This window comes from Petromyzon marinus, chromosome 37 (assembly GCF_048934315.1).
Source record: "Petromyzon marinus isolate PM22_M1 ecotype Great Lakes invasive population chromosome 37, UKy_Petmar_22M1.pri1.0, whole genome shotgun sequence".
In the NCBI taxonomy this organism is placed as follows: Eukaryota; Metazoa; Chordata; class Hyperoartia; order Petromyzontiformes; family Petromyzontidae; genus Petromyzon; species Petromyzon marinus.
The window spans coordinates 21,669,996-21,692,269 of record NC_133703.1 but is presented as its reverse complement, the minus strand read 5'-3'; the positions used below and the strand labels follow the sequence as shown (position 1 = coordinate 21,692,269).

The 22,274-nt window shown below is 48.8% G+C and overlaps 2 protein-coding genes across 2 annotated transcripts in view; one reads left to right on the top strand and one right to left on the bottom strand.

Annotated features, from left to right (window-relative positions):
• The first annotated feature begins 588 nt into the window (after positions 1-588).
• Positions 589-5,835, top strand: LOC116949491 (thyrotroph embryonic factor-like). Its single transcript, XM_076072183.1, has 4 exons — positions 589-609; positions 882-1,286; positions 2,153-2,419; positions 3,768-5,835. Exons 1-4 carry the CDS (start codon positions 589-591, stop codon positions 4,047-4,049), a joined length of 975 nt encoding a protein of 324 aa, XP_075928298.1. The 3' UTR covers positions 4,050-5,835.
• A 1,980-nt stretch (positions 5,836-7,815) lies between these two features.
• RECQL5 (RecQ like helicase 5) overlaps positions 7,816-22,274 on the bottom strand; it is a 28,753-nt gene continuing 14,294 nt past the window's right edge. The window contains exons 12-20 of the mRNA XM_076072440.1: positions 21,015-21,073; positions 20,440-20,513; positions 19,366-19,480; positions 17,688-17,825; positions 15,889-16,586; positions 15,686-15,767; positions 14,206-14,463; positions 9,567-9,639; positions 7,816-9,305 (exon numbers count right to left, since the gene is read on the bottom strand). Coding sequence (XP_075928555.1) covers positions 9,220-9,305; positions 9,567-9,639; positions 14,206-14,463; positions 15,686-15,767; positions 15,889-16,586; positions 17,688-17,825; positions 19,366-19,480; positions 20,440-20,513; positions 21,015-21,073 — 1,583 coding nt within the window. The 3' untranslated portion in view covers positions 7,816-9,219. The remainder of the gene's footprint in view (positions 9,306-9,566; positions 9,640-14,205; positions 14,464-15,685; positions 15,768-15,888; positions 16,587-17,687; positions 17,826-19,365; positions 19,481-20,439; positions 20,514-21,014; positions 21,074-22,274) is intronic.

Below are 22,274 nucleotides of genomic sequence, written 5' to 3'. Positions count from 1 at the left end.
ATTTTCTTTACGATTGATTTTATGGCGATCGTGACGTCTTTATGTTTTCAACCAGTTTTTTTTTCCAACGGTAGCTTCCCAGGGTTCGAACGATAGTCGCATACATTTCATACCTGTCAACCCCTTATCAGTGCCCTACCTTATTACCGCCCAATTCAAATCTTATTGATCACCCCGTGCCCTTATAAATCTCAACGTTCATCCTACAAGGTCCCCATCACAAGGGAGAAACACAAACAAATACACAACAATTTTGTTGTTCTTGTAGTTGCTCGTATTCAAACGGCTGTACGCCGTATGAAACTGAAAACTCAATTTCCCTGTACAAAACTACTGGGTAAACCGTCTGGGTTGACAGCTGTGATATTTCTACTTTGGTTTTATCTTTGATTTCATTGGATTGTGATTTTACTGGCGTGATTTATTTTAATATAGAATTCTAGTTCTTTTTTATCTCTGTGCCTTATATAAAACTGAGTTTATTATTATTTTAAATGTGCGTTGTTTGTCTTTGCCTTGCTGTTAATCATCTGGGTGACCCAGCAGATCACTTTTGCCAATGAGACTCTGTGCATGTACTATGTATCCATGCTGAACTTCTTTCGCACCGTACGCAGCCCCGGTCCTCTTGAGTCAACTCGGCTTCAAACGAGTACCCGGTGCGGTGCGTGGTGAACATCGCCGCAGGGGAGACAAAGGCGGTCGGGCGTGGTGCTGGCCACCCACCCCCTCGTGTGCCACGGTGCCGGCCTTCATAGGTGCTGCTACTCGCTAACAGCCACTCGCCCCAACAGTCTGTTACAGGCTACACGGGAGGTGGGGGGGGGGTCTTTGTCTTTGCACCATGTATGCATGTTGAACTTCTTTCGCACCGTACGCAGCCCCGGTCCTCGCGAGCCGTCACCCTGGCCGGACACAATATTGACACCTGGCCTGTGCCCAAACCGTCCGCTCGAGCAGAAAAGGCCAAATGCATCGACGGAGATGAAGACGACCCCAGGGGGCACCTCGGGCCCTCAGCCTTCTTTGGACCCACGCTCTGGGGCAAGACGCTGCCCTACTACGACAGCTTCCAGCTCGAGTACATGGACCTGGACGAGTTCCTGCTCGAGAACGGCATTCCTCCGGTGGCCAACTCCACGGCCGTGGCCTCGGCCACTGCCACGGCTCTTCCCGTGGCGTCCCCGGGCCCGGCTCCCCAGCCGCTGCCATCCCCGCCTCTCCCCGCTCGGGCGCCGTCCGTGGGCGATCTGCCACCGGGGCCGAGCGGCTGCCGCGCCATCAACGTCGATCCTCTTCCATCACGTAAATATTTACGCGATCTAACACACCAACCCCACCATCCACACCCCCTCCCCCAAAAAAAAAAACCTGAATGATATCTGTCGCGAAAGCCTAGGGCGTGTTCAACTCTCGATCCTCTTTGTCGTAGCCGGCCGTCTTATTGATTCATGCCGGAGGAAGCCGATGAGCTCTTAGATTCGTTTTTGTTGTGTGTGCAGGAGCGGGGTCGTCATTTACGCAGTCACCTGCCTCTGTAATGCTGCCCTGCCTCTGCTGCAAGCGCAGACGATGTAACACTGTACCCCCCCCCCCCCCACCCCTATAAATGTGTGTTCCGTCTTCGCGATGTCCTGTGCTCGGAAACGTGCTCTAGGCAATGTTGCCGCGAGCTGTACTGTGATGTGCTGCAGGTGTTGTGCTGTAAACCTGGGCGCTGACGTCCTAGCCATTATTCCGTAAGCTCTAAATGTATGTTGAATTTCTTTCGCGCCGTACGCTGCCAACCAAGCTCATTGGAGGCGCGGGGGAAGGACAACAAACCAACGCGCAAAAACCTGTTCTAAAGAATTGCGTTTTCAATCTGGATTTACAAAGTGCATCGCTCCAGTGGCTTCCGAATATCGGAAGGAAGAGCGTTCCAGACGGCCGCTGTGCTGTAAGCTGTCCTGTGCTGTAAGTGATGTGCTGTACGCTGCGTTGTGCTAGACATCGTGCTGTAAGCTGTGCTGTGATGTCCGTGTCGCGCTGCAAGCTGTGCTGTGATGTGCTCGGCAATCGTCCTGTAAACTGTGGCGCGATGTACCACACGTCTCGTGCTCTAAGCTGTGACGTGCTGCGCCGAGACACTGCGCTGCGAGCGGCGCCGTAGACGTCGCGCTGCAACCTCCACAGCTCTGCAACCTCCTCGTGGTGCGCGCGCGTCGCCCGCGAATCGACAGAGCCGAGCGACGCGGGGCCCGGGAGCCCGGACGCCCCGCCGGACCACGAGGCGGAGCCCGTGGAGCAGCTGGTGATCTCCTCGCTGCCCCGGCAGGGGACCTTTGACCCCCGGCAATGCAAGTTCTCCGACATGGAGCTCAAGCCGCAGCCCATCGTGAAGAAGGCGTGCAAGAGTCACGTTCCCGACGAGCTCAAGGTCAGCAGAGCGCTGGATGCTCGAAGGCGCCGAGCACGGTTTGGCTACGCGTGGTGCGGAAGAAGTCTGACTGCACGCGTACAGGCGGGGGGGGGGGGGGGGGGCGGGGGGGGCAGCTCTACCTCGAACACCTCTTGTACCAAGAGGCCAAGTGATTTGGGAGGATCATGCGTGACAGTGCAAGGCCACGATAGGTTTTGTTTTGAGTTAGATCGCGTAACTATAAATGTGTCGTTAAACCCGCCACCACCCGACACAGACAACGAGCGATGTTTGTCACGTAAACAAAACATGCTGATGCGTTATTAGTTCAGCGCACCGGTGTGTTGGAGAGTAAACCCACAACATTTACATGCCAGGCGTTTAAAATGTACTATATTATACAGCTTTGCGTAGAATAAGGATCGATACCTAACATAGAGAGAGGCTCCTTGCCTCTAAACATATTACAGCTCACCAGCATTGGTTTAAGCAAATCTAACTCCGCTGATGATAACGAATGTCAAAACTGGTCCAGCGTCCTTGTACTAAACCAAATGCTGCTGAAAAAATGCACTCCCAGAAGGCTGCGTGGCTGATGGGACGTATAGTAAATCTATTCTCTTACTTGGAGAGAAATATGAGAATGAGGCATATCGTCTACTTGTTCACTTCATCACGTATACAGGCAGACCTCGCTTAGCGTTCAAGATGCGTTCCTGGAGGAGTGAGCGCTAATTGAATCGGCGCTGAAAGGGAGTCATTGCACCGCTGGATGTATGGGGATGCGTTCCCAAAAGCATTATTTATTTTGTGCGAGCAATATAAGAGGCCTCCATTGGGGCATCGGTAATCATCATCACCATCGCCATCACGATCCATGGGCAGGTAGCCGTTAGGTGCCCACTGCACATTTTCGTAATTTGTTTCCATTTTTCTCTGCCTTGTGTCAATACGCTTAAGTAGTACATCGGTAATGGTGTCATAAGTCACAATATCCAGAATATCGTTTTTTTTTATGGGTTAGATCGCGTAAATATAAATGTGTCGTTAAACCCGCCACCACCTGACACAGCCAATTTAGTAAGGTTTGTCACGTAAACAGAACGTGCCAATTCGTTCGTAGAGTAGCACACCAGTAATTACAACTAATTGTAACAACTGGTTGTAATTACTGGCGAAACGTTGTACTCAGATTGTAAATGTTGTGAATTTGCTATCCAATACACCGGTGTGCTGTACTATATTTACGCGATCTAACCCAAAAAAAACCTCTATTATGGATGCTATTGGTCGCGAAAGCCTACGACGTGTTAAACGAAGCCACAACAACAACAATAATCCAACTCCACCCGTCCTTGTGTGCCAGGACGAGCGCTACTGGGCCCGACGCAGGAAGAACAACACGGCGGCCAAACGGTCCCGCGACGCGCGGCGTCTCAAGGTGAATCAGATCGTGGTGCGCGCCTCCTTCCTGGAGCAGGAGAACGCGGCGCTGCGTCGCGAGCTGGCCGAGATGCGCCTTGATCTGGGCCGGGTGCGCAACCTCACGGCCAAGTACGAGGCCCAGGGGGAGGCACAGGGGGAGTCCCGGTGCTTGAGCGAGATCGCTCAGAGCGGTGGTTCTTCTTCTTCCTCTGCTGCTGCTTAACCCGGCGGGGGGGGGGGGTGCACGCAACCACCCCCCTTGCCCGCCCGCTGCGGGGGGGGGGGAGGTTGCGAGACGTGGCCAGGTTTTTTTTTTAGAAGGTAAATAATCGGAAACGCGAACTAATCACGGGCACGTAAGCAACAACTTACTTTGTTTCATCAAACCCGATGTCATTATTGACATTCTTTTTTTTTGTTTTACGATTGAGAACCAAAAGGGTGCAAGGCTGCAGTCATTGTTATAACGAACCACTCAGAATAACAACAGCCTTGTGATTCATTCGCGAGCGCGCGTGTGTGTGTGTGGTGTTCGTGTACGAGTGTGTGTGTGGTGTTCGTGTACGAGTGTGTGTGTGGTGTTCGTGTACGCGTGTGTGTGTGGTGTTCGTGTACGAGTGTGTGTGTGGTGTTCGTGTACGAGTGTGCGGTGGTGTAGCGGTTAGCGGGCCTCGCTACGAACCTGATGACCCGAGTTCCATTCCCGCTCACGGCCAACACTGGTGATGAGCATCCGAACCGGTCCTGGGCCTCCCCTAGGTCTACTCAGCCTCAAATGAGTACTGGTGCGGTGTGTCGTAAACATCGCCACTGGGGAGACAAAGGCGGCCGGGTGTGGTGCTGGCCACCCACCCCCTCGTGTGCCGTGCCGGCCTTCATAGGTGCTCGCCAACAGCACTTGCCCCGACAGTCTGTTACAGGCGATGCAGGAGATCTTTGTTTATCGGAATATTTCTACTGGAGGAATCCAACGAGCCATAAAGCTCTTTTTTCACATATGTTCCAGCAGATGCGGGTCAGAACGTTGCAACAACAAATAACACCAAAAAAAAACAAAATAGGAGTGGCAAATTCTAGGCAAGGTAAGCAAATCAGTGAAATAATAAATACAAATACAACTAAACTATTTTTTGTATATTACTAGGCAATGCCCACTGCGCCAGGTCGCATCTTTTTGCAGAAGCGACCTGGCCACAGACGATAGCTCAGCGAAGGGGCTGGCTCATCGTGTGGAACATCCAAAACGCAGCGTCACCTCGACGGAGGCATCCCGTGTCGCGACACGCGATGCCTCCACCCGACGCACTCGGCATTCGGTGAGGTTTGTCGCCATCGACAGCGGCGTGCACAGCGGTCATTGGCGCGTTCTGTTCACGAGAGAAGCGTTGCGTTACCAATGGGTCGAGTCGAGGCGGATGTGGAGACACGCTCACATTGACGCACAAAAAAAACTCTTTCCATTAAGTGGTCGCGACGAGTTAAGACTCTTTCAGCGTGTCCATTCGTCCCCGCCGAGCTGAGCTGGTGTGTTGTATTTTTCGTGGCTTTCAGTGTCGTCAAGTCGTCTAAACATGAAAGGAGATGGACCAAGATTTTTTTGCCTCCTCGCTTGTTTAAATGTTTTTTTTCACTTTGGCATTACGTTCAGCTTTTGCACGTACTGTACTGCACGACCCAATCCACGCATTGGCAAAGTAATCCTTCGTGTGTTTTATTTGAGCAAAAAAAACCCAGGCCAATGTTTCCTCCGCCAACAATTGGGAACAGAAAAAAATCGCTCATTGAATCCTACGTGTATAATCTGCTTAATTTATCTTTTTTTTTTAAACGTATTGTCCAGCAGCCACTGCTGGCAGTCTGTTGCAATTTACATTGTGCTCGGGTAGTCCCCCAATTTCTCTGTCACCGATTCTCAATTGGTGCATCACAAGCAGCCGATATGACTTCCAAATGTATTCAGTAAGCTCCAAATGTATTTGACAAAATATATTAAATATATACAAAATATATACATGCACATGGTTATCCTCGTAACGAATAATATACCGGTTTTTTTTCTTTCTGGAAGAACGTAGCAATGTTTTTGTTCATCATTAATTTTTCAAACAATTTAAGATCAACCACAAGTTGTCAAACCAAGACGGTATATGTCTTGATGGCCTCGTAGCCATCAACAGGAAGTCTCAGGCAACAAAGTTGATAAGAGATTGCATAATGCTCCCCCATAAAACTCAATTATTGAAGATCTAAAAGCAGATATTCAGACTTCTTGAAAGTTAGTCTTACCTTCGTAACCAAGCCATTTCTGATAGTCCGCTTAAGGGACAGCTGATGTGTCAGTCCTCCGTGACCTATATTCTGGTGTGGATGAGGCCACCACAAATATGAAAGACAAGAGTGGACTTAAAATTATAAATAAACGTAAGAGGTGGGAATACTCACACTTTACCCCACCATGCATGGCCTGTCGATGGACTAACTTTGAGTTACCCATTCATACTGCTGGGTAGACAGAGGGATGGTTTTAACAATCTTTCCCATCTTTCAACTGCGATCTCTGGATTTGCAAATCCAGGGTGTATTAATCGTTCCTCGACGGTGGCTTCCACAATTATTTTGGCAGGGGATATTGATACTTTACTAAGTGAAATGATTAACATCCTGCCAAAATCAGTGTGTTATTTTATGATTAACTGCCGTGACAATAAGCTGCGGTCAGTCGCGCCGTACTCGACTGTAGTGCGAGTTAGAGGCCGACCGAAATTCGATTTCGGTTTCGGCCGAAAGTAAATCTTTAACTTTCGGTCTGGTTTTGTTTTCGGCACACGCGCGCATGCGGCGGCGGGGGTGGTTGATGGCAGACGTTCCTCACTCTCTTCGGCGATCGCAAGCAGCACACACGCGCACACTCAAGCAAGGATGGGCGTGAGAGGGGTGTGGTGGTGGTGGTGGTGGGATAAGACAGACGACAGAGAAGAATAAAAAAAATAACTTCCCCCCCCAAAACCACCCAACTAGCGAGCAGCAGCACACGCGTAGCCAGCGCACGCAGCAGCAGCAGCAGCACACGTAGCCAGCACTCGCAGCAGCACACGTAGCCAGCACTCGCAGCAGCACGTAGCCAGCACTCGCAGCAGCAGCAGCACACGTAGCCAGCAATCGCAGCAGCAGTCCACCAGGAGCACTTTTGTTTGAGCGGCTCAGAGGCTGGAGTCTCACAGGCAGCTCGAGGCACGCACCACACACACATCTTCGGGCGCCCGCACAGCACTGAGCAGATTATAGCAGCGTGCTGATGCCAACAGTGAGTATACGCGCGCGCGCACACGCACTCACTCATCCGCCCACCAGCCACACACACACACCAACCCACCCACCCCTCCAATGATCCAATTCAACCCTTCCACCACCCCACCTCCACATGGGTTCCACACAGCAGGAGGGGGCTTGGGTGTGCGTGCGAGTCTGTGACGCGTCTAGAGGCCGACCGAAATTCGGTTTCGGCGCAAAAAGTTGCCAAATGGCCTCTTTCGGCATAGTTTCTGTTTCGTCCGAAGCCAAAAAGTTTACTTTCGGTTTAGGCCGCAAGTCAATCTTTCACTTTCGGTCTGGTTTCGTTTTCGGCCAAAGCCAGAAATTCAAGTTTCGGTCGGCATCTAGTGCAAGTCTTGTGTTTTCCGTCAGTCACGAACCCTCCCAAGATGAAACGTGTCGATTTAACTACAATTGCAGCGGTAAGGTAAATTCATATTGCCGTGCCGAGACACTCGCAAATGAGCCCAAACTGTGGTCTCAAGAGTTCTCAGCTGGTTAAGTAGAATCAAGTTCCACCAGAATAATTGATTTATAAATTAATATTCAATCGTGACTGCATTCTGAAATGATGCGCTAGATAAGGCACCGTCACTTGATTGAGCAGTCTCTACCCCAAATCAACTAGGCGAAAACAAGATCTCAAATGAAATGTGAGTCCGGGACAGAGCTAAACATTATTTGACAACTTTGGCTTTATTATCGACATTTGTCAGGTGCTCTGATATCCTTGGATTCTTAAAATTACAAGCATTAATGAAATTGCACTTTTTCCTCTCATTTCGGAGAAGATGTTGAAAGTAACACTGAAAAAACTCAACATGCTGACCCGTCTTGCTAAAACACAAATATTCCATCAGCCACGTACGACCTCGTGTCTAAATGAACATAACCCCACGCCCCGCGATTAACGCGGGAACGAGGCACACGAGGTTCAGGAATGCTGCGGAGCTTTAAGATGTCAAGGCCAGCGATTGGATATTACAAGACCAGCGCAGGCAGCCAGGAAGATGCCACACCGGTGAAAACCTTAAAAAAAAACTCCCATGCACATCGGATGTCCCCCCCCCCCCGGCATCGCCACAACCCCTCGTGAAACTAAATCGACAATATTGCTCTCCGGTGTTCTCTCGGGTTCGAACCACTGTGCCCCGTTTGGCGTGACGTCCGAAATGTCCCTCCACGTGCTGGGAGCTTCTTCAGGTGTTCAGTTTCTGTTATCCTGTTCCGGAAGTAGTTCCCAGCTCATGGAGCAAAACATCCAACGTGACGCTCGGGCACATCAGGCCGGACGGCGCGCGGGACGCAATCTGAAGACACATCGGAGAGAGAAACCAGCACGACCCTGAAAAGCTACGAACAGTGGTGAACGAACGACGGCCGGGACCGGGCAGAATCGTACGAGCCAATGGAAGGTAACGCAGGACGCAGCACCACGTAAGAAGCCCCGCAGCACGGCACAACACAGCAGGCGGCTACTTCAGAGGCACGAAATACAGTAAAACCTTGGATTGCGAGTATAATTCGTTCCGGAAACGTGTTTGTAATCCAAAGCACTCGTACATCAAAGCACTCGTCATTTATCAGTTGTGATCACGTGACGCTCGGCAGACAAAGCGTACGTACGTGCTGCTCGTATTGCAAGACCGTCGCTCGTTTATCAAATTAATATTTCATATTCTTAGCTCTTTCGGTAAAGTCACGTTGAATGGAAACAATAAAATAAAAAAATATATATTAATATATATTTTATTATTTTATTGTTTCCCTTCAACGTGACTTGACCGAAAGAGCTAAGAATATGAATTACTGCAGTCACGAAAGCTTTAAATCAAAAGTTAATATTTATTTAAAATTTTTGCTCGTCTTGCAAAACACTCGCAGACCAAGTTACTCGCAATCCAAGGTTTTACTGTACAGTCCAAGGCAAAGAAAACGAATTTAAGTTCTGTACAGTATTTACAAACAAAATCATTTGTCGGGTCATCGTCCAACAGCAGCTTCGGCGTAATGAACACAATCTGGAGGTGCCGCTCTTCCCTTGCAGACAGGAGATGAAGACTGCGAGGAGAAGGTAGTCCTCACAGCAGTTTCCAGTCGTCTTCCTTGTCGCACTTCTTTTGCTTTTTAAAGAAGATCCCAATTTTATCCTTGGCTTTTTCTTTCACTGTCAACGAAACGTACAAAAAATACTGATCGTAAAATATATGTTGCAACGATGTAAATAAAAATCACAAGCTGATGACAATTCAATTGTGTAGAGAGGGCATCTCCAGCCGAGGGCAGGAGGAAGGATGTGAACCCCACCAACAGATACAGTCTATACTAAACCCATGAGGAGACAGTATATACTAAAACTACTAGCAGACAGTCTATATAAAACCTACTAGCAAACAGTCGACATGAACCACACGAGCAGCCAGCTCACCGTTTAGAGGCGTCACAGAGTTGTCCTGCGTCAGCTTGTTCGACAGGTGCCGCGCAAAGCCCTTGAACAGGTCCTGTGGCCGTCATCGCCATCACCACAAAGCAGTGTTAGATGAACAAGCACAGGGCGGCACGATCACTGCAGCAAACGCATCCTCAAGAGGGCCACTGAAAACCAACCTATGGGCCGCCGTTCCACAATTTAGGCGCTTTACAGACACGGTGATTATGAGTACGGCCATGAAGTTGCTTTTTTTTAACCTGGCTAAGGTTGTAGTATTACAAACAATTTGAACTCGCAACGCAGAAAGAAATAACATGTCCACCTTCCTTGATTTTAAAGAAATGATCTCGTGAAGAGTCAGTGTGGAGGGCACTTTCAGGAGCGAGGATGTCTCTGTGGGTCAGGTTGGTGGTCAGTATAGGTCAGATCATTGCGAGTCCGCTAAGACCCGCACGGCCAGGTTCACACCATGGTGTATGCGCCGAATTGGACAGCTTCGCTTTCAGCTGACGGAACGGTGTTGGATATAAATGAAATTAAATTCAGGCAGTTTACCCACAGAGGCCTCACTGAGAGTCAAGACTTTCTCTTTCACGAGGGTCCTACGCATTGGGATGTTTGACCAATGACATTCCAGGGAGTTTGACTTCTTGTGGGAGGAATTTGGGGCGCTTTGAGAAAACTCACTATGCAGACAAGGGGGGAAGACACCGAGCACTACCATCTTCTAGCCACACCTCGCAGCCCCACGCCGACGAAATCCGACAACCCCCTGCTCGCCATGCATCAAAGTACTAACTGGCCTCAACTTAGTGTCCCGGATCCAATGAGATCAGATACATTTTTATAGCTATTCGTAATTCTCAGTTGGTCAATCCGCTGCTCGAGTGAGGGCATCCCAACACCGTGCTTGTCACAAGAGTGTTTGACCATACTTCCCCGCGCCGCCGGTCAGTTCGGGTTTGTGAAGAGGGGCGCACCCACGACCGGTTCAGATATCACTCGCAACCGATGCTAGTCGCGGCCAACAATCGAACTCGGGTGGCTCGGGTTCACGGCGCAGTCAACGAGCTGAGCACCACCATCGTGGTGACACCGCTAATTCATCCGAGAGAAAAACGCAACGTAACACGAGAATACAAAACAGGCGGGGGGAGCGAAACGAGCCGAAGATGTGAGGCTGGGTTCCCGTGAGCGTGCAAGCGAAGCTCTATCAGAAAAAAACAAAGGTGATTTTTTTTTGTTCCCCGAAGGAGGAATGAAAACTAAAAGAGCGCCAAGGCAACAGCAACCCTGTGGAACAGCGGCGTCTGGAAACCAAATCCATGCCACCCCCCCTCCCTCCTCCTCCTCCTCCTCCTCAATCAACGCACTCCTTCCATCCTTCGATTTATGACACGGGGACACTAAAAGTCTACGCTGGTAATTACTCTGCCGCCTTATGCAGGCAACCGCAAACACCCAACACCGCTTCGTATACGAACATTAAAAAAACGGTCCGTTTAACATTTCATAGTTTTTTCCATTTGCTTGCTTTTTTCAAAATGTAATTTGCTTATCAAGTGGCATTATTTACTTGTCCATCAGTACAAAACCTTTTAGCTGTATTGGCTCTTTAAATATTTTTGCTGCCAATGCATTCACTTGGCCACTACAGCCCTTATTTGCTCTCTTCTGGTATTGCTATTTTTACCGCATTTCCCCCCAAATCTTTATTTACATACATAGGCCCAAGTTGTGCGTAAAATCGGTTGCATATCGTCTCTTTTTACCATTTTGCAATTTGTTTTGGTTCCAAGTTTCCTTTGCAATCCTGATAATAAGAATCTTAATTTATACCTGGAGGAAGCGAATGAGTATGAAGCTCTGTTTCATGTGTGGCAACACTGGGTTTGATTAGCACAGTGGTTCTTAACCTTGTTGGAGGTACCAAACCCCACCAGTTTCATATGCGCATTCACCGAACCCCTCTTTAGTGAAAAATAAAATGTGATTTTTTTCAAATTCAAGACATAGATATGTTTTTTACTGGTACACAAAATGAGCCGTGCATGAACATTACCTTGTTCAAAGAATAAAACCAACACAATGCATAAACTCACAACAAATTACATACCTGGAAATCAATGTGACTTCTGCTGTTGCCTTTGAGAGATCAGTTCAGATATGCGTGGCTTCACCTTGGCAAGTGCCACTCTCATGTCATTTTCACAGCAAAGTCTGTTCCTTTTCTTCGTTTTTATGTCCAGCATCCTCGAAAAGGATTGCTCACAAAGATATGTTGTAACAAATGGTATAAAAAAATCCAGGGCTTTCTTAGCAATAACTGGATACTTGTTCATTTGTCGACACCAAAACGTTGAGAGCGTTGTTGTTCTGAAGAGTTGCTGTTGAACCTGGCTCTGCTGAATTTCAATGATTTCGTCGAGGAATTCATCATTGACATCTGCTGTTTCAACAGCAAACGTGAACGGCTGTCTCACCCATGATGGATATGACTCTCTTGTAGGGAAATATCCGTCGAGAGACTTTGCAAGCTCATCTAAGTGCGTGGCAATTGTTTGCTTCAGTTCCGTGGATACAGAAATATCTCCGATTCCAGACACATCTTCGATCTTACTTGCACAGTCGTCCAGAAGCGGGAAGTTTGCGAAGTTCTTGTTCTCTGTTCGTCGTTTCCATAACGGTAGCTTTTTTTGAAAAGCCTTCAGGTGTTCTTCCGCTTCCATGATATTGACTCCACCACCCTGCATCTGCTGATTGAGATGATTGAGAGCTGCGAATATATCAGCCATGTATGCTAAAATGAGAATGAACTCAGGATTTTTGAAGCAATCTGCATGGCAGTGTTGGTGCTCTTGCAAAAACAGGGCTAATTCCACACGCATGGCAAAAACACGATTCAGCACCTGTCCCCGGGATAACCACCGAATATTAGAATGGAGCAGAAGTACCTCAAATTCAGAGCCCATTTCTTTACACAACTCACTGAAGATGCGGTGCCTCAGAGCACTTTTTCGCACATAGTTCACACATTCCACCACAGTTTTTAATACTTCTGCCATTTTTGGAGGTAAGGTTTTTGTTGCCAACGCATGCCTGTGCAGAATACAATGCGTCACAATGATGTGTGGTGCATCGGCCTTTACTAGCGCACCAAAACCAGACTTTCTTCCCAGCATGACTGGAGCTCCGTCCGTACAAACTGCAGAAACCATATCCCATGAAAGATTGTTGTCTCTGAAGAAGTCATCCACAAGCTTCTTCACATCGGCTGCCTTCGTTGTTGTTGTAAGAGGCTTACAAAATAAAAACTCTTCTTTTATCATGTCGTCTTTCACATAGCGTACAAAAACAGCAAGCTGGCTTAGATCAGAAACGTCTGTGGTTTCGTCGAGTTGAAGGCTGAATTTTGCCGGGCTTGAAATCAGATCCGCGACTACTTGAGCCAAGATGTCTTTACTCATGTCTTCTATTCTGTCACTGACGGTGTCATTTGAAAGGGGAATTTGGGATAATTAACCTTCGGCCGCTGTTCCGAGTATCAGATTCGCCATCTTTAATGCAGCTGGTTTCACAAGTGTTTCACCAATGGTGTGTGGCTTGCCCTGCTTTGCGATCAGGTAAGCAACTTCGTACGATGCTGTCAGGATCAGTTTGTTAACAGGTACAAATCCAAGAGCAGGCAGAGTGGCCCTTTCATCGAATCTGGCTCTCTTCACCCTGAATTCAGCAAGTGTTGTGTTCTTGTATTCCCCGTCTCCATGCAGCTTCAAGAAGTGTTCCTTTAGTTTTGCCGGTGCAAGACTAGAGTTGCTCAACTTGGCGTTGCAAATCATGCAGATAGGACGCTCACTCCCATCACGTTCCGTGATACATGAGAATCCATGTTGTACATATTCGTCCGACCACTTTCTTCTTTTGCCCGACATAGTTAGTATGGATAAAATATTAAAGAAATCACACGACGTACGACAACAACAGTCACACGTTGACTACTGAGTACGCACTAAATTCCCCGCAGCGCTGATTGGCCAAGCAGTGTAGCATGATCATCTGCAGCCAGTGATGGCCAAGCGGGCCGTGTGTGTCATCACAAATTTACACAATAATTCAAGTGTGTCCGGACCTCCGTGGCGGGGGCTCTGCCGAACCCCTGAGATCGACTCACCGAACCCCTGGGGTTCGATCGAACCCAGGTTAAGAACCACTGGATTAGCAGCTACGGCTGACACTCGCGCAGACCAGCGTGGCGAAGTATGGCCAGACAAATCCACGTGACCTACATTGCTGTGGGGAGACTTTCATCCACCAGCAGAATTCACAAATCGCACATTTAAAAAAATATATATTATTTTCAGACAATGAGAACCCGCGCAACTGTTGCTACGTACGGCAGACTGTAAGTGACCAGCTCGGAGCTATGATATTTTTTTTAACACCCGATGCATTTGGAAAGATCTTCTACGAGCCAACGTCCGTAACGAGAACTTGGTCTCATTGCGACACTGCGGCTGACACGAACAATGCTGGCGGCCTTAAGTAAAGGGGGGGAGGGGGGGGGGGCAAGGGCAGAGCGAGCTGCCGAAGTAAAACACGAATCCCACACGGGGGGGGGGGTCCCCGCACGACTCGCCTTTGACGCAAATTTCCCTTCCCTGAAGAAGGGCGTTAGCAGCTTCACCACCAGGTCGGCGGCCACCTTCAGCTTGACGCCGCCGCCCTTCGCCCCTCCCGTTTTGTTGCTGATGGCGATGACGCTGTGGCTAGGTTCCGAGCGACCGCTGGGTTCCGAGTGACCGCTGGGTTCCGCGTCACCCCGAGTCCCGACGTGCACCTCCGCTGCAGACACTTTGGCGACTTTCCTGCACGTGGGGCTTTGGCCTTCCTCGTCCTGCAACGTCCGTGAAAGTGGGCACTTTGTAATAATTTACCCGAGGCAGGCACAGGCCTCGGCGTATGATAAAATGGTGTTGTCGAGAGACAATGTAACTTGCATTATGTAATATAACGAAACGTGGGTTTAAATATATATCTTCATTATGCAGTGTGTCTCCAAGGGCGATAACCGCATCGGGCGTCGGTAATCCTTTGGCATCTTACATGGTTCCTGTTATAGATATATATAGATACTGCATCTGAAGACGCTGTATAGAACAGCAATACGCGCACATTACAGGGACGCCAGAAGTACGATATTTTTAAAATAAAAGTATGACTGAAATCACTTTATATATGGGGGAAGAGTCAGGAGGTAGAGGAGGATCTTGAGCCTGGACTTCAACAGGGGCCAAAATGATGGCAGCACGGATGGCCAGGGAGAGATAATTCTAGACTGTGGGGCCAGTAGCAGCGAACGAGCGCGGTCCCATTGAGTGGAGGTCGATCGTGGGTTTTTCCAGGATGGCTTTTGTTGGCGCGGGGAGAGCAGATGTGCCCAAATCCGTGACCGACATTAAGATTTAATCTTACATTTACAATTTTAATTTCATTTTGCTTTCTGTTTGCATTGTAATATGTTTGTCTGCACCGACATTATGTATCATACCTTTGCTCACTCACATCTCAGGTGTAGTACAACTCAATTAGTGCTGTTTGGGTCCAGAATAAACACCTCATTCCTGGCCCAAACACATCATCGCAGCTCCTCATGGCTTTGACATCCCCCTCCTCCTCAAAGACACCGGTGCAACCCTCAACTAGATTTACAAAACCATCAGGCCGCTGCACACATCTCCTTCATGAATGAAAATTTAAAGACAGAGCACAGAAGTCCAGATGTGGCCATGCAACCCAAACGATGGACCGTACAAAAGTAAATCACTGCAGTCTGCGTTCCTTCAACGGAGGAATAACAAAAACTCCACAAACTCTTCCCTGAAGCCCTCGAGTAGACCTCAGCATCTGGTATTCAGTTCCTTAAAAATATTTTTGCCATCGTACACAAAGCGAGCGCTGTTTGTCGGCGACAACTTGGCATTTTGGGCTTGTGCACGGCAAAACTCCGATGAAATAAAATAAAGTCACCTCCTTACAAGAGGAGCCTCTTCTCACCGGGCCCTCACCCGATCGCACGGTGCACACGTCCCACACCCAAGGCTGTCACGTAAACAAACCTTGAAGCGAAGGCGCTTGAGACGCTGTGTGGTGTGCCGCCCCGGGAGCGCCATTTCTTTACTTGAGGCCACCACCGCACAGCTTCAACAAATCCACACATCTCGTTCACGTTGACATCCCCGCAACATCTCGCACAGCAGCCCTTGCTACACAAATATATGCAATTAGTAATTAGTTTTTTGTTCATCAGAATAAAACCAACCTCGGTTCTTCTCCCAGAAGAGCTGTTACGCCACCGCCGTCAACCTTGGCAGTAGTTGCAGAGGACGATAATCCATTCCCCCCGTGTGCTTCCCTTCCTCGAGTGCCACCCGTGAGAGATTCCGCGTCTCTGCCCAGCGGCATTCCCACACCACTTCCGGCATCGTTTGCCGTAACATCGGTCCCGTCGGCAGCGCCGCAAACTTGCACCTCCTGGCCCTGAGCCGCACCGCAGGCCTCTGCGGATGACTCGCCACCGCCATCGCCACCACCACCACCACCACCGGGGGCTTTCCTCTCAAACATTTTCTTGATGTCCTGCGAGTTCTTCCTGGCGGTATGGGCGAGGGCTTGCCGCTTCACAGACAGCTTGTCAGAGCCGGAGGGCTGTTGCTTCACCTGGTCGCTGCTGTCGGCAGCTTCCCGTTTAAGGTTACGCAAATTCACCTTCGCGAGGTGTCGGTCCGCGGCGTGCGCGCCGTCATTGCTGCCACCGCGACCGGAACGAGTGCCGTTGGTGGACGGCGCGGACTCTGGGTCCGAATCCCACTCGGTGGTCACGTCGTGGGAACTCGCCGAATTAGAACCAGCGGGGATCTCGGGACCCTGGGAACTCGCGAGCTTGAGCAAGTAGGAGGCCTTCTGGAAAGACTGGCTGCTCAATGTAGGCTGAACGAGGCTTGTGCGACTGGTTTTTTTCTGGACGCAGAGAAAGGGTTCACAATCAGTTTTTGGGTGAACAAACGTCAGTAAAAAAAAAAGACTTAATTTACTTCTATGATGAGGCAAGAATGTCTGTGTGTCCCGCGCATGACGCCACTCCACGTTGGCCAGCCCCCCTCATTAATAATCATGGACAGGTTACGTCCTTCACATGGACCCCCCCCCTCATTAATAATCATGAGCAGGTGACATCACTCCACATCGAACAGCCCCCCTCATTAATAATCATGAACAGGTGACGTCCTCCAAATGGACACCCCCCCATTAATAATATAATAATTAGCGGGTGACGTCACTCCACATGGGGGGGCGAGGCGCCTCCTCCCCCCCTCCTCGGCGTCAACTGACAACCCTCACTACAAAGGCAGAACCCTCACGTGACGTGATCTCCGTAACGCTGTTGAGACATCAAAGTAAAAAGGACGTCTTGATGAACAAGGGATTATAACCTTTAAATGAAATAGGTCTGTGTCACCGCGGCCTTACACATTGCACACGAATGGATGCAATGAATATCACGTCGCGGTCTGCTTTTCGGTTGCAAGTTTCAGGTTTACTGCAAATACACCCGTCCTTGGACGGGCAAAAGGCTAGTATACACACACATATACGGTTAATCCACTGCTAAGGAAGCAGTCTATAAGCAGATGTTGCTGTCCACCATGATGAGAGAATTTGTCAAAACCGGTCCAGAGTTTTCTTGTTTTGAATCGATGCTGCTGAGATTATGCACTCCCAGAAGGCTGTGGCGCTGATGGTTGAGTAAAAAAAAAATTACTTCCATTTTTTACGTTGGAGAGACATTTCTGTGAAGGAGACGTATTGCCTGCTCATCGATTTTGGAACTTATATTTCTCCACGACGCCAATAATGTTTTTGTTACGTTACTACTAACAGTGCATTAGATTACCCTGATCCTCTGCCTAAGGCACTCTTTGCCCAGACAGCGCAGCGGTGCGTAGCCTGCGAGCGCTTGGAACCACGTGGCCCGACAGTGGTCGTAGCGGAATGACCGTCCGGGGAGTGTGGGGAGAGGGGGGTGGGGGGGGGTGCGGGGGGTGCGGGGCATCGACTCACCGAGTAGAAGGAGGAGGACTGCGAGGAGGCCTCGAGCGACGAGCGGCGTTGTTCCTCCAGCAGGGCGCCGTTCAGCAGGCCTCGAGCCCACACCTCGTGGGGACGGGCCTCCTTCGTGTGCTGGCCGATCTCCGCCACCTTCACCAACACGATTCGGCAACGGCGCGGAGCATCGCTTAGCTGGCGCTGACATTTAATATTTTGTTTTAATTTTATACATCCCACAACGCTTTACGTTAATTATACACGAGAGGCCATGTCCTCTTGATAGCAACTGCCAAGCAAACCCTCAGAAAGTATGAATGAATAAACGACGCAAGAAATGGCTCAAACAACAAAAACGTTATCACGACAGAGACATTTGTCCAGAAAGTTACATCGCAGGCCACAATCCCAACTTCTCACGCACCACCGAGCGAAGGGTGCATCGCTTAGCCAGCGCTGACATTCAGACACACTTAGCTGGCTCGCATACTCGTAAATTAATATTTTAAACATGGCAACGTTCCTAATGTTGGCAACATCAAGGTGATTTTGTTCATCAAAATCATCATAATATACATTTATACTGGAGGAGGAATCCAATGAGCTGTAAAGCTCTTTTTCACATGTCCAGTCTAGGCGGGTAAGAACGTTACAACAAACAGTACAAAAACATGATAGGAGTGCAAAGTGCAAGAGAGGTAAACAAATCACACAAACAAATACAACACTGAACCATCCCCCATCCTACCAGGCAAAGCCCACTGAGGCATTGACTTATTTATCAGAAGCGACCTGGCCACAAATGATAGCTCAACAAAGTGGCCCCATCATTTGGACATTTATAGCAGCAAAATAACCAGGTGGTGAATATTCAACGAGACCAGGATGAGTCTCATTTGTACGAGGGACCCTGTGGTATTTGTCTGCAAGCAGGGGTGAATGGCAACGATTGCTAGGATTAATCACGACTGAGTTATGGGGGTAATTATTCGTGGGTAATGAGAGCGACACACATCTTGAAGCTGGTAACAATTAAAACACCAACCATTGTCTGGACACTTAAGACGTTCATCTTCTTTGGTTCTTTCGGTAAAGTCACGTAGAATGAGAATAAAATAATCAAATAAGACAATAAAATTCTCACGACGTTTCGGCCACAACACAAGTAGCCTTCTTCAGGTGAAGGAACAAAACTGTCGGCTGTCGGGACGAAACATCGTGAGAATTTTGTCTTATTTTATTATTTTATTCTCATTCTACGTGACTTTACTGAAAGAACCAAAGAAGATGAATCCTTGCAGTCACGAAAGCTTTAAATCGAAACTTAAGAGGTTTTGATTGAAATGCTGGTTACTTAAATACTTGCCACCACAACACACAATAAAAATTTCCAACCCATTGACCGACATAGTAATAGGTTTTACCCTTTTAACTGGCACAAAAAACTGACACCTTTATTCAAGGCATCATGTCTGCAATAACCACAACACAAGCAGTCAAAATGCAAACAAAAAGACAACTCTGATAATAATATGCACTGTCCTTGAATTTGATTGATCCAGACCCGAGACATGATGCCTTGAATAAAGGTGTCCGTTTTTTGTGCCAGTTAAAAAGGGTAAAACCTATTACTATGTCTTGTTACTGGCAAAGGAGGTCTCATAATGCATTGACCGACAGTTGGCCATCTTACCTTCTTGAGACACATTGCCTTGTACAGGTTAGACATTTTGCTGGCCTTGAAAATCTCATATTCCAAATCGATGGCATAGCTTCTGGCATCGACATCCCCTCCGTCGCGAGCGCCGCTATCCAACACAAACACACAGCAACAGCAGCAGACGGGGATTTCAATAAGATAATGAGGTCAAGAGAGCCATGTCAACATGCCCTGAAGATAAATAGAGAATGTTGTCGATTGCAACCCGTTAATAGTATCCTAATCAGATACCCAGCATTACTTTAAAACGTTTCTCGTTCAAATTATTTACTTTGTTTGCTTAATTATCGAGGAAACACACCCACAAAACAACTCACAGCGGCACACACATACACACCATTACACCCTTACACACTCACACACTACCAAAGACAAAGATCTTATGTGCAGCATACACGGAATGTGGGGGCCAATTCTGATAATGATGAACGATGAAGGCCGGTACGGCACACGAGGTGGTGGTGTGGCCAGCACCACGCCTGGTCACCTTTGTATCCCCAGTGCTGACAATTACAGCCTACACCAGGTACTCATTTAATGCTGAGTCGATGTAGGAGAGGGCCCAGGACTGGCTCGGATTTTCGTCACTGATGCTGGCCACGAGCGGGAATTGAACGTGGGTCGCCGCGTTTGTAGCGCATTGCGGCTAACCACGACACTGCCGCTCCGCCTCACACCACAAAAAAGACAAAGATCCTCCGTACCGCCGTCACAGAATGTTGGGGCAAGCGCTGTTAGCGAGTACCTATGAAGGCCGACACGGTACATGAGGGGGTGAGTGGCCAATATCACGCCCGACCGCATTTGTCTCCCCAGTGGCGATGATTTTACACACCGCACCAGGCACTCGTTTGAGGTTGAATTGACCGAGGGGAAGCCCAGGACCGGTTCAGATAATCCTCAATTTGTTGGCCGTGAGCGGGGAACCGAACGCAGGTCGCCGGGTTCGTAGCGCAGCGCACTGACCGCTACGCTACCGCTCCCCCTCACACCACCACACGCACGCACGCCAATATTAACCCCCCCGGAAGGTTCAAGGACACGAACCCAGCTGATTGGGTGCAGCAGGTCTCGTTACCCTCCAGGGCCTCCAGCAACTTCTGCATGCAGTGTTCACGCACCTGCACACAGCAAAGGACACCGCACACCGGCAACGACTGTCGTGCAAAAAAAAACATTACTTGGTAACAGGGCAGGTGGGAAAAGTGCTGCCCCATGGTATTGATCAGGGATCTCGGAAGTAGTTCTGCAACATCCGCCTCCGCCGACCTCGACTTGGGAATGTTCGTCGCACGACGACGTTGACACCAACGGCGCAGTTGAGATAAAAGTTGGGGGGGAAAGGAAGCGAATGCTACCGTGCAGGTTTTTCACGGTTGTCCTGGATAGCTCTCTCCGACGTACGTCAAGGTTGTTGTGGTGGCATTAAAAGGGTGGCGAATTAACACGCTCGGTGACAGCGCGCGCCACGAAAATGTGCCGGAGAGGTACAAGAAAAGTAATGTGTCTTGAAAAGTCCTTCCTTCCAAATGCACACACACGCGCTCACTGCTGAACCACTGGAGGCCAGCAGGCGTCACGATTAAAAACTTTAGGAAGGGAATCATTTGGGCTTAATATACCTTGACGGTAAGCTTGGATACCTTCCTGCTGGAAGCATCTAGGAGAGGGCAGTCGGGGTCTGAAAGACATTCACAAACGTGTCCATCATTGTTAGATCCCAAGTGGCTCCCCAGGTTATCTGCCCCCTCCCCACCCACCTGGGGCCTGGTGGACATTCGCGAGCGGTTGTTTTTTTGTCCCCCGACGGGCCTTTTTCAGTGGCGGCCTACGTGACATGTTCACTAGGTGGGGCTGGTGGACACTCGGTGTTCTCATTAAGAAAAAAAACTCATCATGTTATTGGCCTTCCCATGAAACTTATGTAACCGTGTTATCTACCAACGGTGAGGCATTTATAAACGGTAGGAAACAAAACAACAAAGCACTAAAATGCTGTCTCCATGACCCACAAAGTCCACACTACACAACCCCTTTGACACTGCTAAAAGCGTAGAGCGTATAGGCCGTGACCTACTACTAAATTTTCACAGTGCAACCTCGCGTTGTGATGTCGTCATTACAGCCATGGGCGCCGTTTTTACCGTCCTGAATGGGTCTCAAACAGCGCGGCTAAAATGCTAGAAGCTGATCGCAATGAATGAAGGGAAATCTCTCACTCGGACGCCTTCACAGCCACCCCGAGACCTCCCCGAGGCACAAATCAAGACTGCGTTGCAGTGGATTCTTACATGAACAACTCAAAATGTTATCTTCTTTAGGCAATTCACGTTGAAAGAATCATTATATCTAGATTTTTTTCAAACACAACTTAATTATTTATAGAAAAGTATTGTTATTAGAAAAATTATCTCATCTCCAGCTGCTTTGTGGGGTGGGCACCCCAACACCCCTAGCGGACGAACCTCGCCTGGCCTTTGTTCTTGTGTACTGAAAACATTTCATTAAAAACATCCCAAGTGGCTTCGTTAACTGAAATTGCTACGGCATGTTTTTCTCTATTTTTTCTCTCCAAATTACAATTAAATTAAATAAAAACGAATAATCGAAGGGCACAATCTAGCACAATACGTTTCAGCATCGTGTGAGAATACATTTACCGTACCCACAACCGTGTTTTTCAAAACTCAAGAGGATAACCACTGCGGAGATTGGATTGATAAATTCCGTGTGGGCAAGAATGAGTTTGGTGGTAGCATAGCAGGACCGTGAGGGATGGCGAGGGTGCATGCAGACCTTCGTCCAGCAGCGGATACACAATGGCTGATACGATCATGATGTGTGCCAGTTTAACTTCTTTCACACCGATCGTAGCCAACCGC